Source organism: Palaemon carinicauda, chromosome 30 (assembly GCF_036898095.1).
Source record: "Palaemon carinicauda isolate YSFRI2023 chromosome 30, ASM3689809v2, whole genome shotgun sequence".
Lineage (NCBI taxonomy): Eukaryota > Metazoa > Arthropoda > Malacostraca > Decapoda > Palaemonidae > Palaemon > Palaemon carinicauda.
In genome coordinates this window covers 84,942,295-84,969,359 of record NC_090754.1, presented here as the reverse complement: position 1 = coordinate 84,969,359, position 27,065 = coordinate 84,942,295, and the positions used below count along the sequence as shown (strand labels likewise).

At 47.5% G+C, this 27,065-nt stretch overlaps 1 protein-coding gene across 1 annotated transcript in view; it reads left to right on the top strand.

Moving 5' to 3' along the window:
- LOC137623331 (WD repeat-containing protein 13-like) overlaps nucleotides 1-15,147 on the top strand; it is a 108,871-nt gene extending 93,724 nt beyond the window's left edge. The window contains exon 12 of the mRNA XM_068354134.1: nucleotides 13,735-15,147. Coding sequence (XP_068210235.1) covers nucleotides 13,735-13,913 — 179 coding nt within the window. The 3' untranslated portion in view covers nucleotides 13,914-15,147. The remainder of the gene's footprint in view (nucleotides 1-13,734) is intronic.
- The last annotated feature ends 11,918 nt before the right edge of the window (nucleotides 15,148-27,065 follow it).

The following is a 27,065-nucleotide window of genomic DNA, read 5'->3' as shown; positions in this document are numbered from 1 at the left end:
TGGAGGCCTCGGCAGTTAAGCCACCACGGCGTATTTTATGGGTGGCGATCGAGTTTGACTTATGTCTTTCTCTCTCTCTCTCTCTTGAGGTCGTTCACCCTTTTACTACGTGTTACTACGCCCTTGTAGCCTAGCTTCCTTTCCATGTGGGGGGTTGCTACGTCGTACGTTTGTATCAATTAGTTATGAATCTAATTGTAGTTGTTTTTTTGTTTTTTTCAGCTTGTAGAACGATTCCTTTCGAGGTTTTCGTTCTTTAGTGTTCATTCATTTTTAGATTACATAATTACATAGTTACATAATTATAATTGTTATAATTCTGTTTTGGTTACAGCTCTCCTTCCGCGAGTGTAAGTGGTTGTGAGGGCACGTGCCTGTTGTGTAATTCTTGTTCCTTTCCCTCGGGATTCCTCTTCGGAGCCTTCCCGGGGGAATGAATGTGTACTAATATTATTTGTTTTATTTTTTTACAGTTACCGATCTAGTTCGTTTCTGTAATATAGCAACGGTGTAAGCTGTCTGGTTGAGTCCTGGGGATTCGGCTGTTGCTGCCTCCCCCCTTGTATTTTCGTCAGGGGCGTGTCTCCTTCTACTGGTAGTACTCCTGTGTCGACGGACAGCTCTCCAGTTCATTTTAGAACAGTCAGGAGGCTTGCCTCCTTGGGCGGATAACTTTCCTTCCGAGGGAAGTTTTTCCTGTCCAGGCTTGAGTTTTTCCCCTTTTGGGGGGTTCTTCTCTTGCCTTTTTTTCGTGCGACTATGCTCTTGGTGCTGAGCGGTCGCACCTGCAGTTTCGCTCAAGGGGCTGGGCAACTGCAGGAGCTCCTCTTCGGAGGATTGCTCCTTTTAGGTCACTGGCTGACCAGTCTCTTCCTCGAAGTGTTTCTCTTTCGTTCGCGAGAGAGTACACTCATAGAGACTCCTCTTCGGAGGTTTCTTCTGTTGCTGTTGCTGTTGGCCTCCCTCGCCGTAAGGCCCTCCGTCCGCCTCGTCGTAAGGGCCTCTCATCTCCCTATAAGGGTGCTTGAGGCGCCCTTTTATATCTTCGTTTGCAGCCTACAACTCCTTTTTCTCGATCTTCTGCCTTGGTGCAGATGGACAGCAGTCTGATCTCGTCTTCCGACGGGCAACGGTCTTCCCGACGGACAACGGTCTGCCCGACGGACAGCGGTCTTCCGACGGACATCAGTCTCCCGACGGACATCAGTCTCCCGGCAGACAACGATCCCTTCGGGGCAAAGGGTTGCCCCCACGGGGGTTCTTCCCTTGCATGTCAGGGTTTCCCTGCGCGCCCTGCTGTTCGTCAGCGCTTTCAAGATGATCTTCCATGCGGTTCCTGTTACGTGCCCTGTGCGCCCACGTTCGCCCTCGCGATCTAGAACTTCGGTTCAGGGCGGGGTCAAGGACTCTTCTTCTTTGCGCAGGCTTCCACGCGTAGCCTTCTGCTCGTCAGCGATCATCAGCTCGTCAGCGATCATCAGCTCGCCAGCGATCATCAGCTCGCCAGCGATCATCAGCTCGCCAGCGATCATCAGCTCGCCAGCGATCTCCGGATCGCCCACGTGTGTTACAGCTGGCACGCCAACGTTCTCCAACACTTCTGAAGGAACATGGTTCGCCAGCTACTAGCTCACCTGCGCATGCTGATCGCCATCGCGCGACCCTCAACTGCGGATGCTGATCGCCATCGCGTGACCCTCAACTGCGGATGCTGATCGCCATCGCGCGACCCTCAACTGCGGATGCTGATCGCCATCGCGCTACCCTCAACTGCGGATGCTGATCACCATCGCACAACCCTCAACTGCAGATGCTGATCGCCATCGCGCGACCCTCAACTGCGGATGCTGACCGCCATCGCGCAACCCTCAACTGCGGATGCTGATCGCACGACCCTGCATGATCGCCCGCTTACGCATGCTGCTCCTCATCGCACAACCCTGCACGATCGCCCGCTTACGCATGCTGCTCCTCATCGCACAACCCTGAACGATCGCCCTCCTGCGGATGCTGATCACCATCGCACCCTTTCACGCGATCATTCACCTGCGCATGCTGCTCGCCATCGCACAACCCTGCACGATCGCCCGCTTACGCATGCTGCTCCTCATCGCACAACCCTGAACGATCGCCCTCCTGCGGATGCTGATCACCATCGCACCCTTTCACGCGATCTTTCACCTGCGCATGCTGCTCGCCATCGCACAACCCTGCACGATCGCCCGCTTACGCATGCTGCTCCTCATCGCACAACCCTGAACGATCGCCCTCCTGCGGATGCTGATCACCATCGCACCCTTTCACGCGATCATTCACCTGCGCATGCTGCTCGCCATCGCACAACCCTGCACGATTGCCCGCTTACGCATGCTGCTCCTCATCGCACAACCCTGAACGCTCGCCCTCTTGCGGATGCTGATCACCATCGCACCCTATCACGCGATCATTCACCTACACATGCTGCTCGCCATCGCTTACCATCACGCGGTCATTATCGCCAGCGATCTTCTTCACCTACGCGGCAGCACGATCCCTCGCCGTCACGCCATCGCTTGCGTTCGTCGCCTCGGACACGTGTTCATTTACCTGCCCACCCTCACGCCCACTCACCTGCGCGCCCGCGCGACCGCTCGCCTGCGCGACCGCTCGCCTGTGCGCCCGCGCGACCATTCGCCTTTGCGTGACCGTTCGCCTTTGCGCGACCGTTCGCCCTCGCGCGACCATAGTTCGCGGCGAATTCCACAGCCGGTGGTAGCAGCAGGGACGCGTGCTCCTAGACGGCACTCGGGATCACCTCCATCCAAGCACAGGTTGGTAGTGCAGGATGAAGACAGGTCAGTACAGCATTCCTCCCCACCTTCTTTTCAGACAGGTACCGTCGGGTCCACTCCAAAGGATCGCCCGATCCCTTTCACCTTAGCGAGGATTTCGGACTCTGTGTCCTTGGAGCAGCAGACATGGTTTGGTCCGCTGGCACGGGTGTTAATGAGGGTTATGAAACCAGCACTCGCCGGCCAGGGTAACAAACCAGCGGCTGTCTCTCCTACGCTGAAGAGAAAGAGAGGAGTGGACTTCGTGGTGACTTCCCCCAGGGCGAAGTTGGTTCCCAAGAGGTCGGTCTCGAGGGTCCCCTCTCCTGCACGAGTACTCCCTCCTTCTCCCGCCCTGGAAGGATTTTTGGCGGGGGGGGCTTTCCGTTCAAGATTTCTCCATCGGACAAGGGGTGACTGCTTACCTCTTCCTCTGGGAGCTTACCAGGTTCTTTCCCTCCTCGGTTACGGCCCGAGGTTTGGTTCAAGGAAGCTACAGGAAGATCAAGAGTACTTTCCTCCTCTCGAGCTCAGACACCTTGGCCTTTCGTCGTTAAGTATCTACTTGCGGACAAGCTCGATGTTGTACCATCTGGACGCGCTGACTGAAGGCTTCCTTCGGGTGTCTCATCTGTGGAGGTCGATGACCTCAGACACCCTTCCATCCTTGAGAAGAGTTTTGTCTGTGCCCAAGGACAGAGACTTAGACAGCTGCTGTGCGGAGTAAATCGACTTCTGGTTTCACTCCTCCAAGGCGCTTTCTTCCAGACTCTGCAGGGCTCCAGCGCCCTTTTCTTTCAACCACGTCGGCCTAAGTTATCGGCTACGACAACTGGGACAAGGTGTCCAATTGCAGTTTCCTCCTGTCAGGAACAGATGGCACGGGAGACTCCCCCGGGGGGACATAGTCCTAAAAGGAGTTCACGAACTCTAGGATTGCAGGTTTTTTCGCTGGGAGGATGCTTAAGGTTACTCATCCGAATGACAGCTTCCCGATGCCCATTCCCGCACAATCTCTGTGAGTAGCCAAGGATATCGCGCCTGCCGTCTCTGTCAGCGAATTCAGTGTCTCTGAACCTCTATGCCATAGCGTCAGCAGAGTTGCCCGGTTGGGCAGAATGATCCATACCTTAGGCGAAGGTCTTCCTTAGGATCATCGACGGCTTCACCCCCGGCCCCCTCAGTCGATCCTTTCTTGTAAGGAAGGATCTGAGAGGGGATGTCCATAGTCGACCTCTCAGCCCTGATCAAGTTTGTCGAACAAACTTCGGCCAGCGTAGACCAGCAGAATCGATCAGACTGGTAACGAGGCGACAGGACTCCTTTAACCCTGGATCGGAAGGACGGGTACTTTCAGTTTCCATTCCATCCATCTTCCAGGGTGCTCGTCGAATTCAGCCTAGACTGCAAGTATTCCTGCTTATGATGCAGTGTGGCTATCCCGCTGTGGCATAGCAGGTTTGTTTCCCCAGAGAACTCTCCCTGCCTTCCTCTTGGCCGCTCAGGTGCAGGCTTCCGCCTCCTCTGCTGTTTGGAGGGCTGGTCAACTCCGGTAGGCTCGGGTTTCGACCCTCTTCAGCGCCGGGACAAGCTTCCGGATGCTGACCATGAGTGTGGGCTCATGGTATTTTGCTTGGAGCCTTCTCTTCCTCTGCCTCAACATCTGGAGTATCTGGCCATGATATTGAGTCAACCGCCTTACCACATTGGAAACCCCGCTTCTCGTCCGTCCAGCGAGGTTAAGCAACGTCGGTACTTGGATGGGTGACCACCTGGGGACGCCAGATTCTGTTACCGCATCCTCCGAGCCTTCCTTTCGGTTGACTGTGGCAAGACTGAGGAGAGTCGCAGTACCTGTTCTCAGTCAAGCAGAGCTTTCAGCCCTACCTTGGAACGTTTCCTAGTTCTTCTTTCCTCATTGACCCGTCTATAGTCCGAACGGTCGCCTCAGGATAAGTTCCATGTGGGGCGATCCAAGTTCCGGTGGCTTCAGGCAATGTTTAACCGGACTCCCTGGCCCTATGGGACCAGCGGAACTATTAAACCTGCAATGGGTGTTGACCTATGGAGCCTCTTGATGGTAGTGGATATTCTCGTCCTTTCCCCACATTCTTGATGCGGTTCTCGGACTCGTCAAAGGAAAGGGGGGGGGGGCATGTTCCGGTCCAGGCCTATGGTCAAGACCTGAAGGATACCTCTCCATCATTCAGGCAGGCTTAAGGGGCTTAGTCTGGCCCCTCTTCAGATCCTACAGCTCCTGCCAAGTCGCCCCGTTGCGCGTCGACTTCATTCTAACCAGCAGGGGACGCATTTTCACACCTTCACATCTTGCAGTAGAGATACCGGGATGATTGAGATTCTCTCAATTCCACCATCGGCTCTCTCATTCCAGGCAGGGGAATGTTTCTCTCAGACTATCCGAGCAGAGCCTCATAGAGAGAGTGTACCTGGGGGTCTTTGACCTTGGGTAACCAGCAAGTGCTGGTCTGGGGGACCTGATCGCGACACCTTGGAACCTCAAGCTTCCACTAGTCTTCCCCCCAGTCTCAGACCCCGAGACTCTGGCAAGATGCATTCCGGTGATGGTGGGACAAATTCGACGCCTGCGTCTTCCCTCCTTTTTGTCTGCGGACAATGGGTCTCAACAAAACCAGGTTGTCTGTCAACCTTTCAATGGGAGAGCTCCACTGGGACTATGCGCAGAACGGTTTTTGGACCCTCTGCTTCCCCTGACGGAACTCCCGGGAGAGCTTCTCCCACGGCGCAGACTACTCAAGCAACCACACTGCGACATCTCTCCCGAACCGGGGCGTCGCTTCGGCTTCATGCCTGGAGACACTACGCTTCCTCCTCTAGAAGAGACAACCCGCTACAGTCGCGGTACGGAGGTCGCGTCATCTGCGATAGTCATCCACAGGGGTCTCCCAGGCAAAGTGAAGAGTCTAAGGTGGTGGGTGCCGTGGGAGATATACCTCTTCCCGTGAGGCCTCTTCTCCAGCAATAACGGTCTTATTGCCTTTCGGCGGGAGGAAACTCCTTTCCGCTCTCGGCAATGAAGCCTGTCGCTCAGCCTTTCCCTGACCTTCAGGCTTGAAGGAATAACTTTTTCCTGCCCGCTGGATCTATCCTCGCTCATGCGAAGCTACGATCGTCCCTGCCCTAGTCGGAGGAAGACCTCCAACTTGGAGCATGGCTCGGACGTTTAGTCCTTTAAGAGATCTTCTGAAGACCCTTTTACGACAGGTCTCGGATTGTATTCCGCCTTGGGTCTTCTGCTCACTCTGGCCACGGCCAGTGTGTAAACAATCTTCTTGGTCTCTTACTACTCCCCCCTTTCTAAGGAAGAGGGGAAGGCAACATTCAGGCTCGCTCCTGAGTTGTTGGCTAGACTCAGAATCTGAGGGTCCCGACCCTTCGGTCCGATTCATTCAAGATTTCGAGTCTCCATTCTGTGTGTGATGTCCCAAGACCTTCTCTTTCTTGCCAGTAAGGAATCGAGAGGTTAGCGCTGGGAACAGCTGCAGTTTGGCCTCAGTTGCAGCCGATTTGGGAACACAAGGATGACATGGGGGGAGAGTCACCAGTATACCTCTTCAGCCCGGACTCGAGTACATTCATCTCGACCTGTCTTCAGACCCTCCCCCGTCACGTCGCCCTACAGCACGATGTTGGATACATCGCAACGTCCTCGCCTTCGAGTAATACTACTCTGTGACGCAGGTGCTACAAGCTGGAGTCTGGAAGCGTCTGATGACCTTCGCAGCCCGCTTCCTGCAGGGCGTGACCCACAGGAGTCTCGATACGTTTTCTATCGCTCTGTGGTGGCTACACAACAGCTGGTCTAACCTCAGGCTCCTTTTTGGACAGGTAGCAGAAGGTTGAGGGCATTGTTATCAGGTTTTAGTCTGCATGAACGAAAGAAGTATGTCTGGCCCTTACTTCTTTCCTCATCATCCCCTCTACGGGGAAGCAGCATCCTGGTCTCTGCATAGCTGACCTCGAACCTCTGCAGGTAAACCATGCTTCCTTGTGTTCCGAGTATTGAGTCAATACTGTCGCGTCCCCCATACCCTGACGAGGTGGTATTGGGAACGTCCTAACCCAGAGTTCCTTCTGGAACTCCAGGTCAACTGCCTAAGACGGGTCACACTTCTTCCTTCACACACAAGCTTACGTAGGCCACATGGTTCCTTGCGGAGCAAGGAACTTGTGAGGTGCAGGGACTCCTTTTCTCGAGTGCGACTCACTCGGATTCTGAGTCCCCGGGTAAAGCCAAAGCCAGTATGGCTGGGGACTTTCCACCCTTCCTAAGGGATAAGTCACCCTTTGTAAATAGCGTGGTTTGTATTTCGGTTACGGAACAAATGACAAATTCGAAGATAATTTGTATTTTTCCTAACCATACAAACCTTAGCTATTTACACATATTTGCCCGCCAGCCCTGTCCCCTAAGACAAGTCCTACCTCTAAGTGAAAGTGAGTATTCACGTGTGTGTGAGGGGGAGGAGGGGTAGCTAGCTACAACTCCCCTACCCCCCCCCGCTAACTAGCGCGGGGGTAATACACCCTCGTTAAATTCTAATGGCTCGCCATTTCAGCTACGCTAAAAGTAATAACCCTTTGTAAATAGCTAAGGTTTGTATGGTTAGGAAAAATACAAATTATCTTCGAATTTGTCATTTTAGGGTATCCTACACAAAACTCTGGTCGGTAGAGAGGAGATTACAGGTAACTCCTAAGAAAGTAGTTCTCGGTAAGTATGTTAGGAAAAATAAAAATTACTTAAAATTTTTTATATTTTCCCATTTTTATAACATTGGTATTTAAAGGAAGCTTCCCAGTTTCTGAACCCATTATCACAACATTCATTCTTGAGTGACTCATATTTCTCTCTGATATCTTTTATTCATTTTATTAATAGCTTCATATGGTAGATTCTTATCTATGGAACATAATGACTGTATTTTTAGTTAACAACTTGCAATAAATCATCCCACTAAAATATGCCAATATATCATGCAATAAGTAATAGTTTTCAATTTTTTTTTTTTTTTTTTTTTTTTTTTTTACAAAAACTCAATTTATTTGAGTATGTTGGTTGTTTGCACATTATAGATTTAAATCCTTCATCTCAAGCTTCTGTATCTCAATTTAATCTAGTTCCTTCTGTTGCAACACCTTTGGCTTTCCACAATCCTTGTTCATACCATAAGCAATTGGATTCCGAGATAGAACGCCAGTTGCAGAAAACAGATCAATATCCTCCTGCTTCTGGACCAAATCCAAATGCGCAACCCTACTTTCAAATGATTAGCAATGCAACAAATCATATCATATCTCTAATACATGGCATACAGGTTTTCAATATGCCTGTGATATTGTCTGAAATGATGAATAAAGGTCATGATGCATATAGCCTAGGTCACTTTACTTTTAATCCAAGCTTGGCCACTAGCAATTTTAAGTTGTTGAATAATTATTTCAGTATAGGTGCTAGGGCCTACTAAGGGAAGGTCTTTGAAACAAGTCATAACTCACGTTTTTCAATATTCAACTTAGCCGGTGATTATATAGCTGCAATTCTGTTGCCCGACAGACAACTCTACGGTAAAAACTCGCCAGCGATCGCTACACAGGTTGCGGGTGTGCCCAACAGCGCCATCTGTCGTCCAGATACCCAGTACTCAATGTAAACAAAGACTCAATTTTCTCTCTGTCGAGCTATCGACAAGACGTACTTACTCGCTGTTGCTAAACTGGAGTTTTTTCACAACTAATTGGTGAAGTACTTTATTCTAGTTTTGAGCTTTCGCTATGCAGGTGTTTTATCTTCATCTTAAATCTTGAACTCGTTTTGGATAGATTTAATTATGGTGACAAAGAGAGTATGGACTTTCTTTCACTTTTAAATGGCCGACCCTTCCCTTAGACGGAAGTGTGTTGAGACTTTTAGTAATTATCCCGTCCTCTTCGATACCATCTAGCTTTTCACTGGAAAAAGGACAAGACGCTAGAAGCGGTCTCGATCCCGGTTTCCGAAAAGATAAAGTCTTGTCTGACTTGGTGGAAGGACAATATCAACCTAAGAGAGGGTCTTCCCCTGGCTGTTCAGACTCCCAACCACGTTCCTTCTCGGACGCATCGGATGTGGGCTGGGGCGCGACACTAGACGGTCGGGAATGCTCAGGACTGTGGAACTCGAGTCAGAGGAGCATGCATATCAACTGCAAGGAGCTGTTGGCAGTACATCTGGCCTTGAAAAGCTTCAAGTCTCTCCTTCGAGGCAAAGTGGTGGAAGTTAACTCGGACATCACCACAGCCTTGGCGTACATCTCCAACAAGGAGGTACCCACTCACTGACGTTGTACGAGATCGCAAGGGACCTGCTCATCTGGTCAAAAGGTCAAGACATCTCCCTAGTAACGAGGTTCATCCAAGGCGACTTGAACGTCATAGCAGATTGTCTCAGTCGGAAAGGGCAAGTAATTCCAACCGAATGGACCCTCCACAAGGATGTGTGCAAGAGACTTTGGGCCACTTGGGGTAAAAACATCCATAGATCTCTTTGCAACCTCGCTGACCAAGAGGCTTCCAATCTATTGCTCTCCAGTCCCGGACCCAGCAGCAATACATATAGATGCTTTCCTCCTAGATTGGTCACATCTGGATCTCTACACATTCCCACCGTTCAAGATTGTCAACAAGGTACTGCAGAAGTTCGCCTCTCACGAAGGGACAAGGTTGACGTTAGTTGCTTCCCTCTGGCCCGCGAGAGAATGGTTCACTGAGATACTTCGATGGTTAGTAGACGTTCCCAGTAGTCTTCCTCTAAGGGTAGAACTTCTACGTCAGCCACACGTAAAGAAGGTACTCCAAAGCCTCCACGCTCTTCGTCTGACTGCCTTCAGATATCGAAAGACTCTCGAGAGCTAGAGGCTTTTCGAAGGAAGCAGCCAGTGCGATTGCTAGAGCAAGGAGAGCTTCTTCCATTAGAGTCTACCAATCGAAGTGAGAAGTCTTCCGAGACTGGTGCAAGTCAGTTTCTGTATCGTCGACCAGTACCTCTGTAGCTCAAATAGCTGTTTTTCTCTTATACCTGAGAAAAGGACGATCCCTTTCAGCTCCCACTATCAAGGGCTACAGAAGCATGTTGGCATCGGTCTTCCGGCATAGAGGCTTAGATCTTTCCAAACATAAAGATCTGCAAGACCTCCTTAAGTCTTTTGAGACCACCAAGGAGCGTCGTTTGGCTACCCCTGGATGGAATTTAGACGTGGTACTAAGATTCTTCATGTCAGATAGGTTGGAGCCGTTACAATCAGCCTCCCTGAAAGATCTCACTCTTAAGACTCTTTTCCTGGTATGCTTAGCCTCGGCTAAAAGAGTCAGTGAGATTCATGCCTTCAGCAAGAACATAGGATTTTCGTCAGAAAAAGCCACTTGTTCGCTACAACTTGGTTTTCTAGCCAAAAAATGAGCTGCTTCTCGGCCTTGGCCTAAATCTTTCGATATCCCCAGCTTATCGGAGATCGTAGGCAATGAACTAGAAAGAGTCTTATGCCCTGTTAGAGCTCTTAAGTTCTATTTAAAGCGTACTAAACCTTTACAAGGCCAATCTGAAGCTTTATGGTGTTCAGTTAAGAAACCATCCTTGCCTTTGTCAAAGAATGCTTGGTCAGACTTTATCAGATTGTTAATACGAGAAGCTCATTCACATCTGAGTGAGGAAGACCGAACTTTGCTTAAGGTGAAGACGCACGAAGTTAGAGCTGTAACAACTTCCGTGGCCTTTAAGCAAAATTTATCTCTGCAAAGTATAATGGACGCAACCTATTGGAGAAGCAAGTCAGTGTTCGCGTCATTTTACTTGAAAGATGTCCAGTCTCTTTACAAGAACTGCTACACACTGGGACCATTCGTAGCAGCGAGTGCAGTAGTGGGTGAGGGCTCAACCACTACAATTCCCTAATTCCATACCCTTTTAATCTTTCTCTTGAAATGTTTTTATTGTTGTTTTTTGGGTTGTCCGGAAGGCTAAGAAGCCTTTCGCATCCTGGTTGATTTGGCGGGTGGTCAAAGTCATTTCTTGAGAGCGCCTAGATTAGGGGTTTTGATGAGGTCCTGTTGTATGGGTTGCAACCCTTGATACTTCAGATCCTAGGGGTCGATCAGCATCCTAAGAGGATTGCGAGGCTCCGTAAGGAAGACGTACTTAAAAGGCAGAGTAATTGTTCAAGTCGACTTCCTTACCAGGTACCTATTTATTTTGTTTTTGTTATTTTGATAACTTCTAAAATGAAATAAAAACTCTTAGCTCATAAAAGTGTAAACATATATTGCTGGTCTCTACCCACCCCCCTGGGTGTGAATCAGCTATATAATCACCGGCTAAGTTAAATATTGAAAAATGTTATTTTGATAATAAAATAAATTTTTGAATATACTTACCCGGTGATTATAAATTAAAGGACCCTCCCTTCCTCCCCAATAGAGACGCAGTGGGACGAGGAGAAAATTGAGTCTTTGTTTACATTGAGTACTGGGTATCTGGACGACAGATGGTGCTGTTGGGCACACCCGCAACCTGTGTAGCGATCGCTGGCGAGTTTTTACCGTAGAGTTGTCTGTCGGGCAACAGAGTTGCAGCTATATAATCACCGGGTAAGTATATTCAAAAATTTATTTTATTATCAAAATAACATTTTTCCAAGATAAAAATTGTTGAGATTCAAAGATATTTTTCTGGAAGGTAGTAGGTCCCACTTTTACAGTACAGCCAACCCTCGCTTTTTGCTGGGGTGTTAGGTAATAAAGATGGGCGCAAAAAACGAGAATCTGTAAACTCTTGCTGCCCTAAGGTGTTTTGAGTCCTAATCTACCAGCTCACCGACCATTACTTGTGCACGGTCGACTAACACACTAACCCACCATACTCCTAATATTGGTTTTATTATACAGTAATACCTCGACATACGAGTGTCCCAACGTACGAGGAAAGTTTCGAGCAAATTTTTGTCCCGAGATAAAAGACAAATTTGAGATACGAGGATATGAGACGGTTCCCTATGTGGCCGCTAGGTGGCCGAGTGTGCGAAAGGCTGCTCACAAGGACAGCTTCGCTCGCTCTTTCCCGTCGGAACTCCGTCGCGTAAAGTTATCTCCGAGCATCGGCCGTAGTGTTTGGAATTTTTACGTGTTTTTTGCGTTAATCAGTACAGAATTAAGTGAATAAGCAATGGGTCCAAAACAAGCGTGTGCAAACAAGGGTAGTGAAAAGAAAAAGTGTATGATGACAATCGAGATAAAGCATGAAATAATTGAAAAACATGAGAGTGGTGTACGAGTGACTGAGCCGGCTTGCCAATATGAGAGGAGTACATCAATAATATGCACCATACTCAAGCAGAAGGATGCTATAAAGAAGGAAATCAGAGACATGTTAGCAAAATGGCAGGAGTTTTCTGATTTTATGGAAAAGAGGCACCCGGACAAGTTGGCGTATGGTTGTGTGTTAGCCTTTTGTGACGACACTTGTGTACGTCATTTTTGTAACATTTTGAAGGGGAGACAAAAGCAAACATCCCTTTTAAAAAGGCCGGCAAAAAGTAAAGGTGAAAGTGAGTCAAAAAGCAAGGCAAAAAGAGACAAGCCGGAAGAAGAAAAGTAAAAAAATGAAAATGAAAACAAAATTAGAATTAAGTTTAGTGTAGCGTAAGAACGGGTGTAAGAAATGAGTTAGCAGCTAGAGTGGATATGAATGTGTTGAGGTGGTTTGGCCATGTTGAGAGAATGGAAAATGGCTGTCTGCTAAAGAAGGTGATGAATGCAAGAGTTGATGGGAGAAGTACAAGAGGAAGGCCAAGATTTGGCTGGATGGATGGAGTGAAGGAAGCTCTGGGTGATAGGAGGGTAGATGTGAGAGAGGCAAGAGAGCGTCCTAGAAATAGGAATGAATGGCGAGCGATTGTGACGCAGTTCCGGTAGGCCCTGCTGCTTCCTCCGGTGCCTTAGATGACCGCGGAGGTAGCAGCAGTAGGGGATTCAACATTATGAAGCTTCATCTGTGGTGGATAACGGGGGAGGGTGGGCTGTGGCACCGTAGCAGTACCAGCTGAACTCGGTTGAGTCCCTTGTCAGGCTGGGAGGAACGTAGAGAGTAGAGGTCCCCTTTTTGTTTTGTTTCATTTGTTGATGTCGGCTACCCCCCAAAATTGGGGGAAGTGCCTTGGTGTATGTATGTATGTAAGTCCGAAACAGGATGAAATTCTTTGAGACGTCGACTGTTGGTACGTGGGGTAGCGTAATATACGTATCAGATTTTATACTAAAATCACTATAAGCACACTGGATATGTACAGGTTTTTACATCACTTTCTTTTGCATGTTTTTTTTTTTTTTTTTTACATCAAAACATGATTCTGCTCAAAAGGGACCAAAGTGTGTGATATACACACACAAGGAGAGATGGTGCAAGACAGGCCAAGTTAGCAAGAGATGGGCGTGTTGCACTGTGTAAAGGAGCACGGTTGGTTTGAAATCATCGGGTTGTGAAAGTACCTTTCGTAAACCCGCTAATGTGATATTTCATTTAATAGGATATATGGTTTTCTGTACTGTACTGTATTGCAAACTAGTGAAATCATCATTTTAGCACTATTTAATTGTTGTTGGGGTATTAAAGCCAACACTTGTTGTTGGCACGGGCCTTTCCCTTGGTTGGCCCGTAGGCACTATTTAATATATTTTGCATGCATAACCAGGATTTTTTATATCAAAGATTCTATTTAAGGGTCAGACACAAGCAGGTTTATAATTTTTTTTTTTTTTTAAATGTTTAGTTCATGTTACCAATGAATGTTTTTTTTTCAGAATATAAGTATGACTTTTACAACACTACTTAATTTCTTCTTATTATTCTTTTCAGTGAGTGGCTGTGAAGATTGTAGTGTTTGGTTTCTTGATGTTGAGAGGGACACAAGACCCCTTATTAATCGGCTCCAGGGACATGCTGCTCCTGTTTTAGGGGTAACCTTTAACTACAACGAATCTCTTTTAGCAACGTCTGATGCTACCGGCCTTGTCATTGTTTGGAAACGGCAGTGAGCTAAAGCCTTTTTTCTGTTGCGTTGTTTTAACCATTTTATTGTTTATATTAGAAATATCCGTAAATTGTACTGACCTGTTTTGATTTAGGGATGCATTTTCAGGGTATTTTATTCCAATATTTTTCTTGGAAAAGGTATCCTAGACTAGTATTAAATGTTAATGACAACTTAATTTTTGTGGCATAAATTGCCATCATGATATTTTTACCGGCATCAGAGATGTTGATATTTAATCGCCAAGTTGGTATGTTATATTGATATGCCACTGTTAACTAACCATAATAAACTGATGATCATTTTTGGGAAATGATATCAAGCTACACATTTCGACTGAGATGATAATTTTTGGGAAATATTAAGCTGCACATCTGACTGAATATTCTAACATAATTTTTGTGTTGTGTTTCACAGAAACCAGTCTGGCTCCAACCTTATCATTAATAAGTAACATATATCATTGATTTCTTTAAACTACTGTGATAAAAATTTTGCTTGATATATGCCATTGGGGACTTATGAAATGCTTTGGAAAGGAAAGGAATTATGTTTAAGGACATCGGAAAGAATGTTCCTTCGTACCTGTAGCCTTATGGAATAGTTTCCTTTTTGTCTTCCAAAAATCCGTTAAAAATTGTATGATAGACAAATCTCTCTTTGAGGTATCCCATTCAAGATATTTAAAACATCTCGTAATTTAATGTTGAATGAATCTAAAGCGAGTATTATCAAATTGGAGTTGCCCACTTGAATTGCTAGTTACCAGAAGCATTGTTATCATTAAAGTCATTCAATAATATTGTAAACTGCAAACTATAACTTAACCATTATACATGAGGTATAGGTTTTAGAATAAGTTAAAACTTTTAAATGTATATTGGTATTTTTTTTTCTCTATAGAGATTTCATCATATGTGTGAAGTTTGTAGAAAGAATTTGTCTGTTCTGCAATTATCATAGTACACTATATACATGAGGGATGTAGTATCATTTTTAAAGAAATATTATGTGGAAAGAATTGAACTTTATAAATTGTGGTTCAATGGTGTCAAACTTTACAGTCATTTATGTGATTAACAGAGTAAGTATAGTAGATATACCATTTTTAACATGCAAGATATATCGGGAAACACAAATTAGATATAATTTCTATTTAGTAATTTTGATGATTTTTATTTTTGCAGAATTTTATTTTGAAAATTAAACTTTCCTGAATGTCTTAAGTTTAGATCTTAATAAACTATTTTATTTTTAAATGTTGCATTGTATTTTAACCTCGAATTTATCATTGTCAGGTAGCACCCAATAAGAAAAAAATAACCTAACATTATTTGGACATGTTTGAAGAGGACTTGGGTTAGAGGATGTGACAAGACTTTGGGGTAAAAGAACGTGAGGTAGGAGCAGCAATAGATTTCTGTTAGAGCCGAAGAAGAAGAGTTTTGTTTTCAGGATGTTAAAAGGACAGAAAACGGAAGAAGAGGACACTGAACTGGGGTGCTGCCAGAGTCAAGGAATATGATGTTTAAAAACCCAAGTGAGACGTTGATGATTTATAAGAAACGTCTCAACGGGAAGAATGAAAAGCACAAAAAGGAAACCTGTTTAGCCAAGAGAGAGATGAGATTTGGAACTGACTTGCATGGTTTGAGTTTCTAATGATGGAAATAAAGATGAAGAGAGAGAGGGAGAGAGACAAAAGAATTAAAACATGGAAACTAAAAAATGGCAAAGGCAAAGTTTGAAAAAATATGTCGGCAATTACTATTTTCTAGGTGTTTTTCAAAGAAACTCATTAATCATGTATACAGTATGCCAAATTTTATGAATAGTACTTACCTGGCAGTTATATATATATAGCTAAGTCTCCGACTGCGGCAGAATTTAATCGAAAATCGCGGCAACTGCCTTGTGGTGGTTGTGCGGTTAGATGGTTAACAACCCTTACAGGGTGGTACTTGGAATCATTCCTGTTTTCTGTTCCTCAGATTATCTCTGCCGGCCGGATCGACAACATCGTTGGTCCGCCATTTAGAATTTTTTCGGATCGCTTTCCCTTCATCGCCTTTTTGGACTTCGTTTTTGGTGAAGTACACTGTGTTGGGATTTGGCAATCGTGTTTGTTTTTTGTCTTTTTTCCTTTCTTATCATGAGTGAAAAAATTAATTTTCGTATTTGTGCGAATGATATTTGCAAGGTGAGGTTGCCGAAAGTGTCGGTTGACCCTCACACTATCTGTATGGGTTGCAGGGGGTTTGAATGTGCTCTAGATAATAGGTGCAAGGAATGCGAGGTTTTAAATGATGATAATTGGTTAGCTATGAAGCGCTATGTGCGCAAACTTGAGGTTGATAGAGTTAGGAGAGCTAAATCAAAGTCAAAGTCTGCTAGTGAGCCTAGCTTAGATTTATCTATTGACCCTTTAATTGTAACCTCTTTGGAAGTTATTCCTTCCCCGAATGAAGTAACTCCTGCCCCTTCTACAGGATCTGTGCCTACGGATGACCCTGGGTATGCTAAATTAGCTGCTGAATTAGAGGCCATTAAAGCACAATTGGAGGCCTTTAAAGGTAAGGGTGTAAGTGAAATTAGTGCTTGTGAAAGTGCAGTGGAGGTGGCGACTGATCAAATCTGTCCTACACCTAGGTCTACACCTCTACCAAGCTCCCAGGACCAAGGGAGAAGGTACTTCGAAAGCCGAAAGGGGGTGAGAGGTGCTTATCCTCGGTCAGTCGTCGCCTCAGACAGTCCTGTTGCGATCTCCCAGGCTGCTCTTGACCGCCGTAGAAAAGGCGTGTCGGATACGTTTGTGTCTTCGCCTGATCGTTCTCCCAGACGTAATTGGCGTTACGAATCAAGACCAATGAAGAGAGGGTGGAACCGGGATGTGCAGTCTCGCTCTCCCTCTCCCGGTTCGAGTAGCCGAGATCCTGATCCTTCGGAAGACGATTTCGATGTTGTTCCTGTTAAGAGGGCAAAACAGAGAGTCCTTAGCCCAGTTAATCCTGCTAAACTCCCTGCTTCTTCTGCCAGCGCTCCCAGTCAAGCTGTACGACAACTGCCGTCTTCGGCACCGCGAGAGCCAGCGGAGGTTGCTAAAGCTTTAATGGTTGTTATGCAGGAACAACTTTCATCGTTAGTTCAAGCTTTCAGCCACCCTTCTCAGTCCGTCAGACGTAAGGACGTCTCTTTGCCTGTTAAGAGATCTTCTAAGAGAGAACTTAGTATCTCTCCCAAGAAACCTCTGCGCACTTCGTCGGCCCTACGACAACGCACACCCTCTTCATCGGCACGCTGCCAGGAATTTCCTTCCCCCCCTCTCTCGGCGCCAGGACGATACTGCCTCTTGTTCTCGGCGCCGTGACGATTCCGTTTCTCATTCGAAACGCCAGGACGTTACCGCCTTGTTTCTTAGGAAACAGGATTAATGCAGTCTGCATTTTCAAGGCGAAGGCAGCCTGCATCTTCAGGACGATTCCGTTTCTCGTCATCGTGACAATACTGCCTCTCGTCATCGTGACGATACCGCTTCTCGTCATCGTGACGATACCGCTTCTCGCCGACTGGATGTTAGCGGCGCTCGGCGCCAGGATTCAAACAGCTCTCGGTGCCAGACTGCTGGCAGCCCAACTCTTCAGGATGTTATACTTGAGCAGGACCTCGAAGATATTTCGGAAGAGGAAGAAAAACCTGCCGACTCTTCTAGTGATTATAAGGTTCTTTCTCTCTCTCTTTTGGAACTTTATGGGGAGGAATTTCAACCTTCGGCCCCTTGTTCTCCTCAGTCTCAATTTACCAGGAAGAAAGCTACTAAGTCTTCGGCCTTCATCAAAATGAAACTTTCAATTTCGGCCCGGAAGGCTCTCGCTAAGGTGGATGATTGGATGAAGACCACCTTCGCTTTTCCACCATCTCGGCTCGCTTCCAAGGCTGGTATGTGGTATGAGACAGGGGAACCTTTGGGGTTAGGAGTGCCTGCCTCTTCCCAAGGTGACTTCTCGGCTCTTGTAGACTCGGCAAGAAGGCATTCTTTAAATTCTGCCAAGGTGATGTGGTCCATGTCGGAGCTTGATCACCTCGTCAAGGGAATTTTCAGGGTTTTCGAGGTTTTCAGCTTCCTGGACTGGTCTCTCGGGACTCTGGCCAGGAAGTCTGAACTCCTGGAGGACACGAAAGACCTGACGAGTATCATGTCCTTGATGGACAAAGCTCTAAGGGATGGAGCGAATGAATTGGCTTTCCTTTTCTCAGCAGGGGTCTTAAAGAAGAGGGCCCTTTTGTGCTCCTTCACCTCTAGATCTGTGACTGTTGCCCAGAAGGCGGACCTGCTTTACGCCCCTTTTTCACGTCATCTTTTTCCTGAAGCTCTGGTCAGAGATATCTCCCTTTCTCTGGCACAGAAGGCTACTCAGGACCTTTTGTCTCGGTCTGCTAGGAAGACCTTACCTGTTGCTCCTGCTCCTCTGAAGAAGGAAGAGAAGAGGTTTCAACAGCCCTTTCGGGGCAGGATCTCCTCGAGAGCGGATTTTAGGGGGAGAAGACAAGAGTCAGGGCCAAGGACCAGCAGAGGTGCGTTTAGGCCCCGGTCCAAAAAATGAGATGGAAGTCCTCCAGACACCAGTAGGGGCAAGACTGTCTCGTTTTTGGCAGTCTTGGAAAAGGAGAGGGGCGGACACCTGGTCCCTCTCAGTCGTCAAGGAAGGTTCCAAGATCCCCTTTTTAAAGAAACCACCTCTCTCAGACACTCCCCTAGCCTTAGTGGCTCAGTACACCAACGCGGGGAAACGAGAGGCTCTTCTGGAGCTAGTCGACCAGATGTTGGTCAAGGGAGCAATAGAGCCAGTTCAAGACCTCGCCTCCCCAGGCTTTTACAATCGCCTGTTTCTGGTTCCCAAGAACTCGGGTGGATAGAGACCAGTCCTAGATGTCAGCTCTCTGAACGCCTTCGTGGAGAAAACAAAGTTCTCCATGGAGACGACTCAGTCAGTGCTGGCTGCAGTTCGTCCAGGCGACTGGATGGTATCTCTCGACCTGCAGGATGCTTATTTTCACATCCTCATTCATTCGTCTTCGAGGAGATATCTGAGATTCGTGTTCCAGGGCAAGTGCTTAAAATTCAGGGCACTTTGCTTCGGTCTCAGCACAGCTCCCCAAGTTTTCACCAGACTAATGGCGAATGTGGCAGGCTGGTTACACCAGGAGGGAATAAGGGTATCCTTCTATCTAGACTGGCTGATCCGATCACAGTCGAAAGGAAAATGTATGGAGGACCTAATGAAGACGTATACGATGACTCAGGACCTGGTACTCATCGTCAACTGGGGGAAGTCTCAGACCGAGCCGAATCAGACTATTCTCTATTTGGGGATAGTTCTGAATTCAGTTTTCAGGCTTCCCCCTCCCAGGAGAGGCAGACCAGGTGCCTGGACAAAGTCAAAGACTTTTTAAGGAAGCAGGAATGCTCAGCGAAGGAGTGGATGAGTCTGCTGGGAACTCTATCCTCCCTGGAGCAGTTTGTCCCGTTAGGGAGACTGCACCTAAGGCCTCTGCAACACTTCCTCACAAAGGTTTGGAACAGAAAGATCCAGGAGGACACTTTTTCTTTTCCCATTCCGACAAAGATCAAGGATCTTTTGATGTGGTGGCTGGACCCAGCTCTGTTGGGAAAAGGGATCTCCTTGTTCAAGAAGAACCCCGACCTAGTGTTATTCTCAGACGCGTCCGAGTCAGGCTGGGGAGCAACACTAGGGAACAAAGAGGTCTCGGGTATTTGGGAAGGGAGTCAGATCAGTTGGCATATCAACAGGAAGGAATTGATGGCCATTTTGTTAGGGCTAAAGGCCTTCAAAACCTCGGTGTCAGGAAAGACTGTGGAGATCAATTCCGACAACACCACAGCTCTCGCGTACATAAGGAAGCAAGGGGGAACTCACTCCCTCTCTCTGTTCTCAACTGCGAGAGAGCTTCTCCTTTGGGCGAACGAGAACGAGACTCAGCTGTTGACAAGGTTTGTTCAAGGGCAGAGAAACATCAGGGCAGACATGCTCAGCAAGAGGGGACAAGTCCTTCCCACAGAGTGGACTCTCAACCCGCATATCTGTCGGAGCCTCTGGAAGTTATGGGGCAGACCTGTAATAGACCTTTTCGCCTCCAGTCTAAACAAGAGGATCCCCAACTACTGCTCCCTAGTCCCGGACGAGGAAGCTGTTGCAGTGGACGCCTTCTTGATGGATTGGACGGGGCTGGACATGTATGCCTTTCCCCCGTTCAAGATCATTAATCTGGTTGTCAGGAAATTCGCTCTCCTCGATTCGGGACGAATGATCCTAGTGGTTCCATTCTGGCCTGCGAGGGAATGGTTCACCGAAGTGGTAGGGTTGCTGATGGACGTTCCAAGAAGACTCCCGGCAAGTCCAGATCTTCTCAGACAACCCCACTTCGAGAGATTTCATCAAAACCCCCTCGCTCTCAATCTGACTGCCTTCAGACTGTCGAGAAGCTCGTTAGATCTCGAGGCTTTTCGGCACAAGCGAACGAAAGCTATTGCCAGAGCAAGGAGGATCTCTTCACAAAGAGTCTACCAGTCAAAGTGGGAGACCTTTAGAGCTTGGTGCAGGAGACACAAGGTTTCCTCGTCCTCTACCTCTCTAAGCCAGATTGCAGACTTTTGTACCTCAGGCAGGATGCTAAGCTGGCTGTATCTACCATTAAAGGATACAGGAGCATGCTCTCAACCGTCTTTCGGCATAGAGGCTTAGAGTTATCTCAGAATAAGGACTTGCAGGACCTCATTAGGTCTTTTGAGACAATGAAGCAGGTGCAGTTAAGACCCCCCTTCTTGGAACCTGGATGTGGTGTTTAAGTTTTTGTGCTCCAAGAAGTTTGAGCCTATCTTGCAAGCCTCTCTGCGAGATGTGACTGAGAAAACCCTCTTCCTTTTGACTCTAGCGACTGCCAGGAGGATCAGCGAGGTCCAGGCAATCGAGAAGCTTGTAGGCTTCACTCAAAATGGAGCGGTTTGTACCTTGAGGTTCGACTTTCTCGCCAAGAATGAGAACCCTTCGAAACCCTGACCCAGGACTTTTGAAGTCCCTAACCTCACGAATCTAGTGGGTCAGGAACAGGAAAGCCTCCTCTGCCCGGTTAGGGCTCTCAAGGTTTATTTGGCCCACACTAAGAACGTGAGGGGTGCTTCCAACTCCTTATGGTGTTCGGTGAAGGATCCTCAAAAACCCCTGTCAAAGAACGCTTTGTCCTTTTTCCTGAGGAAGAAAACTTCGCCCTGTTAAAAGTACGGGCTCACGAAGTAAGAGCCATTGCTGCCTCACTGGCATACCGGAAAAATATGTCAGTTAGGCAGATCATGGATCATATATAAAACTGCCAGGTAAGTACTATTCATAAAAATGGAGTTTTTATGATAAAACAAAGTTTTATGAATACTTACCTGGCAGTTATATATATATTTTAAAGCCCACCCACCTCCCCTCAGGAGACAGGTCGGGCAAAGATAATCTGAGGAACAGAAAACGGGAATGATTCCAAGTACCACCCTGTAAGGGTTGTTAACCATCTAACCACACAACCACCACAAGGCGGTTGCCGCGATTTTCGATTAAATTCTGCCGCAGTCGGAGACTCAGCTATATATATATAACTGCCAGGTAAGTATTCATAAAACTTTGTTTTATCATAAAAACTCCATTTTCACAACTGTAACATGAATACTTCTTGGATCCTCAAGTAGGTATCAGATTTATTTCACTCTTTGAAGGCTGATTGAATGATGGTGAGACTAATGAAGTTGGGTTGAAAGTACTGTAGAGCATTTAGTATATAATTTATGGATTTGTATAAAAACAAATCTTATATAAATAGCTTTTTCCGTCAATAAATACAAACCAATGCTATTTAAAGAGGTATTACTTTTGGCGAAGCTGAAAAATGAGCCATTAGACTTCTAGCAAGGGTTAACCACCCGTCTGCTAGTTAGGCGGGGGGGGGGTGTGTGTTTAGTAATTACCCTCTCACTCACACCTGCCCTGAATGCTGAAAGTGGTCTGCTTCCCAGTGGGAGAAGTTTAGGCCCTTCCGTTGGCTAAAAGGGATTCATCGCCTCCTGGGTCTTCCTAGAAGTTGAAGAAATCCAAGGTTTCTTCCGCCCCCAACCTCTCCCCAAAGCTCCTGTTCGGTCGGTTTCCTCTGGGGAACCGTCGAAAGAGGCGTAGGCCATTTAACTCTAGATCAACCCAAGTTGTCGAGGGACGGTGTTGTTTCTCCTAGCGAAGTGGCCCTGCCCATCCCCCTGGGGGACACTTGCTCTTTTTCTGATGTTTTTCAGGTATGGCCATCCCTTGGCTTGACCGGACCTCCTTTGAAGAAGGCGTTGTTTCAGCTTCAAATTGGGCCTGAGAGGCAGCATTTATCATCCTTCGAGGTGGATCCCTTGGCTCTGCTAAGTGTCAACCTTTGCGATCCTGTTGCATCGTCTGCGGTGCCTGCCGACAATTCCTGCCCTGCTTCTTCCGCTGCTGCTGTTGCCATTGCCGAAGACTGTGCTCCCCCCCCCCCCTTGCTGAGCCGACTCTTTGGTCGGGGGTGGAGGAAAGTCAGGTCAAGTCTCCTGTGAGTGGGCATCTCTCTTGTCCCAGAGTGAGATCCCCCTAGAGACACCAATCCGGAGACCTAGAGATCATCCTACTGGGTAGTCCCCCCCTGCGGAGGATCATCATTGTTTGCACGTAACTCGCAGAGTTTGTTGTCCTCCTCAGTGCCTCAGACACTCTCCTTCGCCTTTGGCAAAGCGACATTTCTTCAGCTCGCCGCATTCATCAGCCGGACGATCCCCTTCCAAGGATCGTCACTCGCCAGGACCTCGCCTGTCACCCACCCCTTGGCACTCAGCCCTCGTCTCCTCAGTCCCAGCTCTCGCCCAAAGATGTCAGCCTGATGAGTCTCAATAGCCTCGCCGATAGCTAGCTGGTTCCTGACTCTCGCCTCTTTTATTGGACTCTCCTCAGACTTGCCATTTGCCAGCCTTGCTGTGTTCGCCCGTCCAACATCTCTCTCTGACCTCTCGCCATTGAACAACTGTTCATGGCTCACCAGCGTCCATTGCATCTCCTGAGCATCTCCTGATTCTCAGTCTTATCGTCGAGTTCCCGCAGCTCGTAAATCACCGACTGTTTGCAGTCCCCCAGCTCCTCATCACTTGCCTATTTATTGTTAACGACTAACTGTTCTCCATTCTCTGGCTTCTCGCTGTTTGCCAATTCACTATCAGTCTCCGACAATGCGTTGTTCGCCAATGACTCGCCGATCTCCTAAACCATCGGTAGTCAACCAGCATTCTCCTGCTGCTCGACGTTCATTAACCTAGTGGCGCTAGCGCAGCCACGCGCTGTTCACCAGCAGCTCATCAAGCTACAGCTACTTGTCACTCTCCTGTGTCCCGTAGACGATCACCAACCAGTCATCGTTCGCCAGAACTTGGTCATTCACCTGAAAGTCGTCGTTGGCCAGAACGTCGTCATTCAATGTAACGCCGCAGTTCACCAGAGAGGAAACAGGTACAGTATCCAGCCACTCTCCTTCACAAGGCCGAGACATCAGCATTTTCCATCCCGCCGTTCGCCTGCCCGCCCCTCGTAGAGGTTCCTCCCCTCGCTCTCCAGCTCTCAAACACAGACCTTCGCATTTTCCTGGGAGAATATCTCACGGCATGGATGACTCCTGACGGTCTCCCATTTGGCAAGACCCTACTTTCAAGGCCTCGTAAGAACCACAGAACCGACCTGTTCCTTTCCCTCGTAAGGAGGAATCTACGAAGCCGCAGCCTTCCGCCCGGTCGTCGATTGTTTCAGGTAAGGTTTCTTCCTTTCAGAAACCCTCGGCTTTGATCCTCTTATCAGCCTGTGCCATTGTGGGACAGGAACCGTGGTTCAACACCCTGGTTAAAGTTGTCCAATAGGCCTTTGTAGGAAGTGTTCCTCCCATCCTTCCATCCAGAACGCATAGGATACCTCTGGAAAAGTCATCCTCTCCTCCAGCGGATCCAAGGCATAAGTCCACGGTTCCTCCTCCTCGAGAAGCCCCGGCTTCTTCCTCCTCCCCTCTGAAGAGGAAGCGAGGAGTTCCTGAACAGGTAGACTCGCTAGAATCAAACTGACACCAGTAGGAACGTCTGAGTAGAGACTCAATATTGTCGTACCTACTCCTCCCCTAGTAGTCTTGCATCCCTTTCTCCAACTTCCTAAGAGAAGTGTCTCCGGTGGGTGCCTTCCACCCCTCTCCCATTGAGATGGTGCCTCGAGAGCTGCGGCCAGTCACCAAACCCTTACGGGAGGTTGTCTTGCATCCTGCATGTGAGAATCGAAGGGAAGATGCTCCAAGACTTTCTCTCCTGGAGGTCTTCTTTCCTCCTCGGAAGGAGTCAAAAGATATAAAGCTCTTCCCAAATTTTCGGCCAGAGTGTCAAGACCTTGAGAGGGTCCCAAGAGACCTTCTGCAGGGCCATCAACAAGTGACTCCCATCACACAAGGTACGACCGCGACCCACCCTGGAATGATGTCTCGTGGGTGGAGGATCTTGACGATGACGACAACCGTCTACCCAAAGCTGCTAGTCCAAGGCTAACGGAAGCTGAGCAGAAAGAGTCAGAGCATGCCCTCTGGCAGGTCTTAGCCTGCTGCATAAGGGCCATCAATGGGTTGTGTGACCCAGCGGTGGCCCCTCAAGATGGAAAAGACACGGTCCTAGACCATATTTACAGAACTCAGAAGTCTTAAGAACAGTGCAGCCTAGACCTGGTCTAAGGGTCTGACAGGTTCCCGTTTGAAGGCAATCTCGCAGATCACCGGCTTCTCCAGCTCTTTCTTGGCAGACTCATCCTCGAAACTTCTGCCGCCGTTTGTGCAGCAGAGGAGGTACTAGGAGATCTTTGATGTGCCTCTTCCAGCACTTTCTCTACATCATTCATTAAAGGAACAAACCAAAGGGATTTTCCTTGAGACACTCTCAGGTCTGCATGTCTTGTTTTATGCTTCGGAGATCTTAAACCAGGAGAAGGTAGCGAAGGATGCCATACAGGCTACTTTGTAGCTGGATCTCTGGTTGGGGTCAGTGGGACACCTTTTGAGTACCAAGGACTGGTCCAAAGAGAGCTCCAGGAAGGTGATGGAAACCTCTCTACTATCGGGAACTCGAACCGTCGAGTTCCTTGTCCACCAAGTTGTGTACTTGTAGGCAAACACCATCCTCCAGCAAAGGGACTCGATAGTAGAGAGATTCCATCGTCAAATCCTACACAATGAAGTGACAAGACTGACAAACTCCTCTCTGGAGGGTTCCTCTTTGTTCAGTGCAGCAGACATTAAGTGGGCTCCGGAGAGATGGAGGAAGTCCCACCAGGACTCCCGTCTTCATAGGGCCTTGACATCTCTGCCCTATAGACCACCTCCTCCACAGAAGAAACAACAGTCGAAACCATCAACGAACAGGACAGCAGGTAACTCGGCTACATCTAAGGCGTCTAAGAAGCCCTTTCCTACCAAGGAACAGAAGGGCTTCAAGTCCTCTCGTGGAAGCAAGAATCCCAGAGGATGTAGCTGAAACCGCAACCTTTAGGATGGGCAATCCTCCCACTTGTCCACCAGTGGGGGGACACTTGCATCACTGCTGGCAGAGGTGGATGCAGCTCAGAGCCAACCCCTGGACGGTCTCTGTGATCCGTTCAGGGTATCGCGTCCCGTTCGCTCAATCTCTCCCTCCACTGACTAAGACTCCAGTTCCATTGAGCTCATATGCGAAGGGATCCACAAAGAGGCTGGCCCTCCGTGGAGAAGGGCACTCTCCGAGAGATCCTCGATGATTCCTCAGGCTTCTTTAGTCGACTCTTGTGAAAAAGGCGTCTGAAGACTAGTCATCGACCTCTCAGCTCTAACAAGTTTATCAAACAAACTCTGTCTAGCATGGTGACGGCAGACACAGTCAATAAGCGGAAAGACCACAGAACTTCATGTGTACACTGGACTTCAAGGACGCATACTTCCAGATCCCATTTCCTTTGTTTTTAAGGAAAGTATCTTTGAATCAAACTAGATAACGGGAAATAATAGTTCAAGGTGTTGTGCTTCGGTCTTCCTACAGCACCTCAGGTCTTCACGTGTGTTCGTCTTGTGTCATCTTGGGCTCGCAGAATCGGCATCCATCTCCTACATTATCTGGATGACTGAGTGATTTTAGCAGACTCGGTAGCAACCCTTCAACACCGAGACAAACTTCTGAGGCTTTGCCAAGATCTGGGGATCATGGTAAACCTTGAAAAGTCCTCACTGCTTCCCTTTCAAGGACTAGTATAGGCCTACTAAGGTATGATCATAGACACCGATCTCAAGAAAATCTTCTCATCAGAAGACAGGATAATAAGGCTGAGGAAGGTTGCAAGACCATTCGTCAACTCCCAGCAGATGATGGTTGTGTCTCCTCAGGCACATATCATCCCTGGTCCATCTAGTTTCTAATGGCTACTTCAGAATCCGATCTCTCCAATGGCAGTTAAAGTCCAGCTGGAACCAGTCCAATAATTTCCCGGACATTCTAGATCCTATGGGACTGGAAGAACAGATGGACCTCGGGTGGTGTGTGGCAGACTCTACTCTACTCGAATGGATGGTAGCCTCTTCAACATCAGACAGTTTGAGGCCCACAAAAAAACATCTTCTAGACAACTGGTTGATCTGCAATATAGTGATGACTATTATTTGGACAAATAACCTAGAGTCTCATCTCCATTTGGAGAGAATTTCATAATTTGTGAATAGCTAATGTTTAAAGTTTACTATACTGTATTTAAAATGTTAATGTACCACTTAATGCCAGTATCTATTATGGTTCACCTATTGATAATGATACTGTTTACCTACTTTCATCATGAGTTGAATTAAGCCTTGGATTTCAAAAGTCCCTAAATCACTGTAATATATTTTATAAAAGAAAGTTTATACACTCATATGGCTTTAATTCATGAACAAATTATCTACCCGAGACTTTATAGGAAATGAAAAGGTTAAGGCAAGATGTTAGATGCAAAATGAAAAAGATTGAATTCTACAATTGCAGAGAAGTGGAGGGTAAAAATGGGGCATTCTTAGA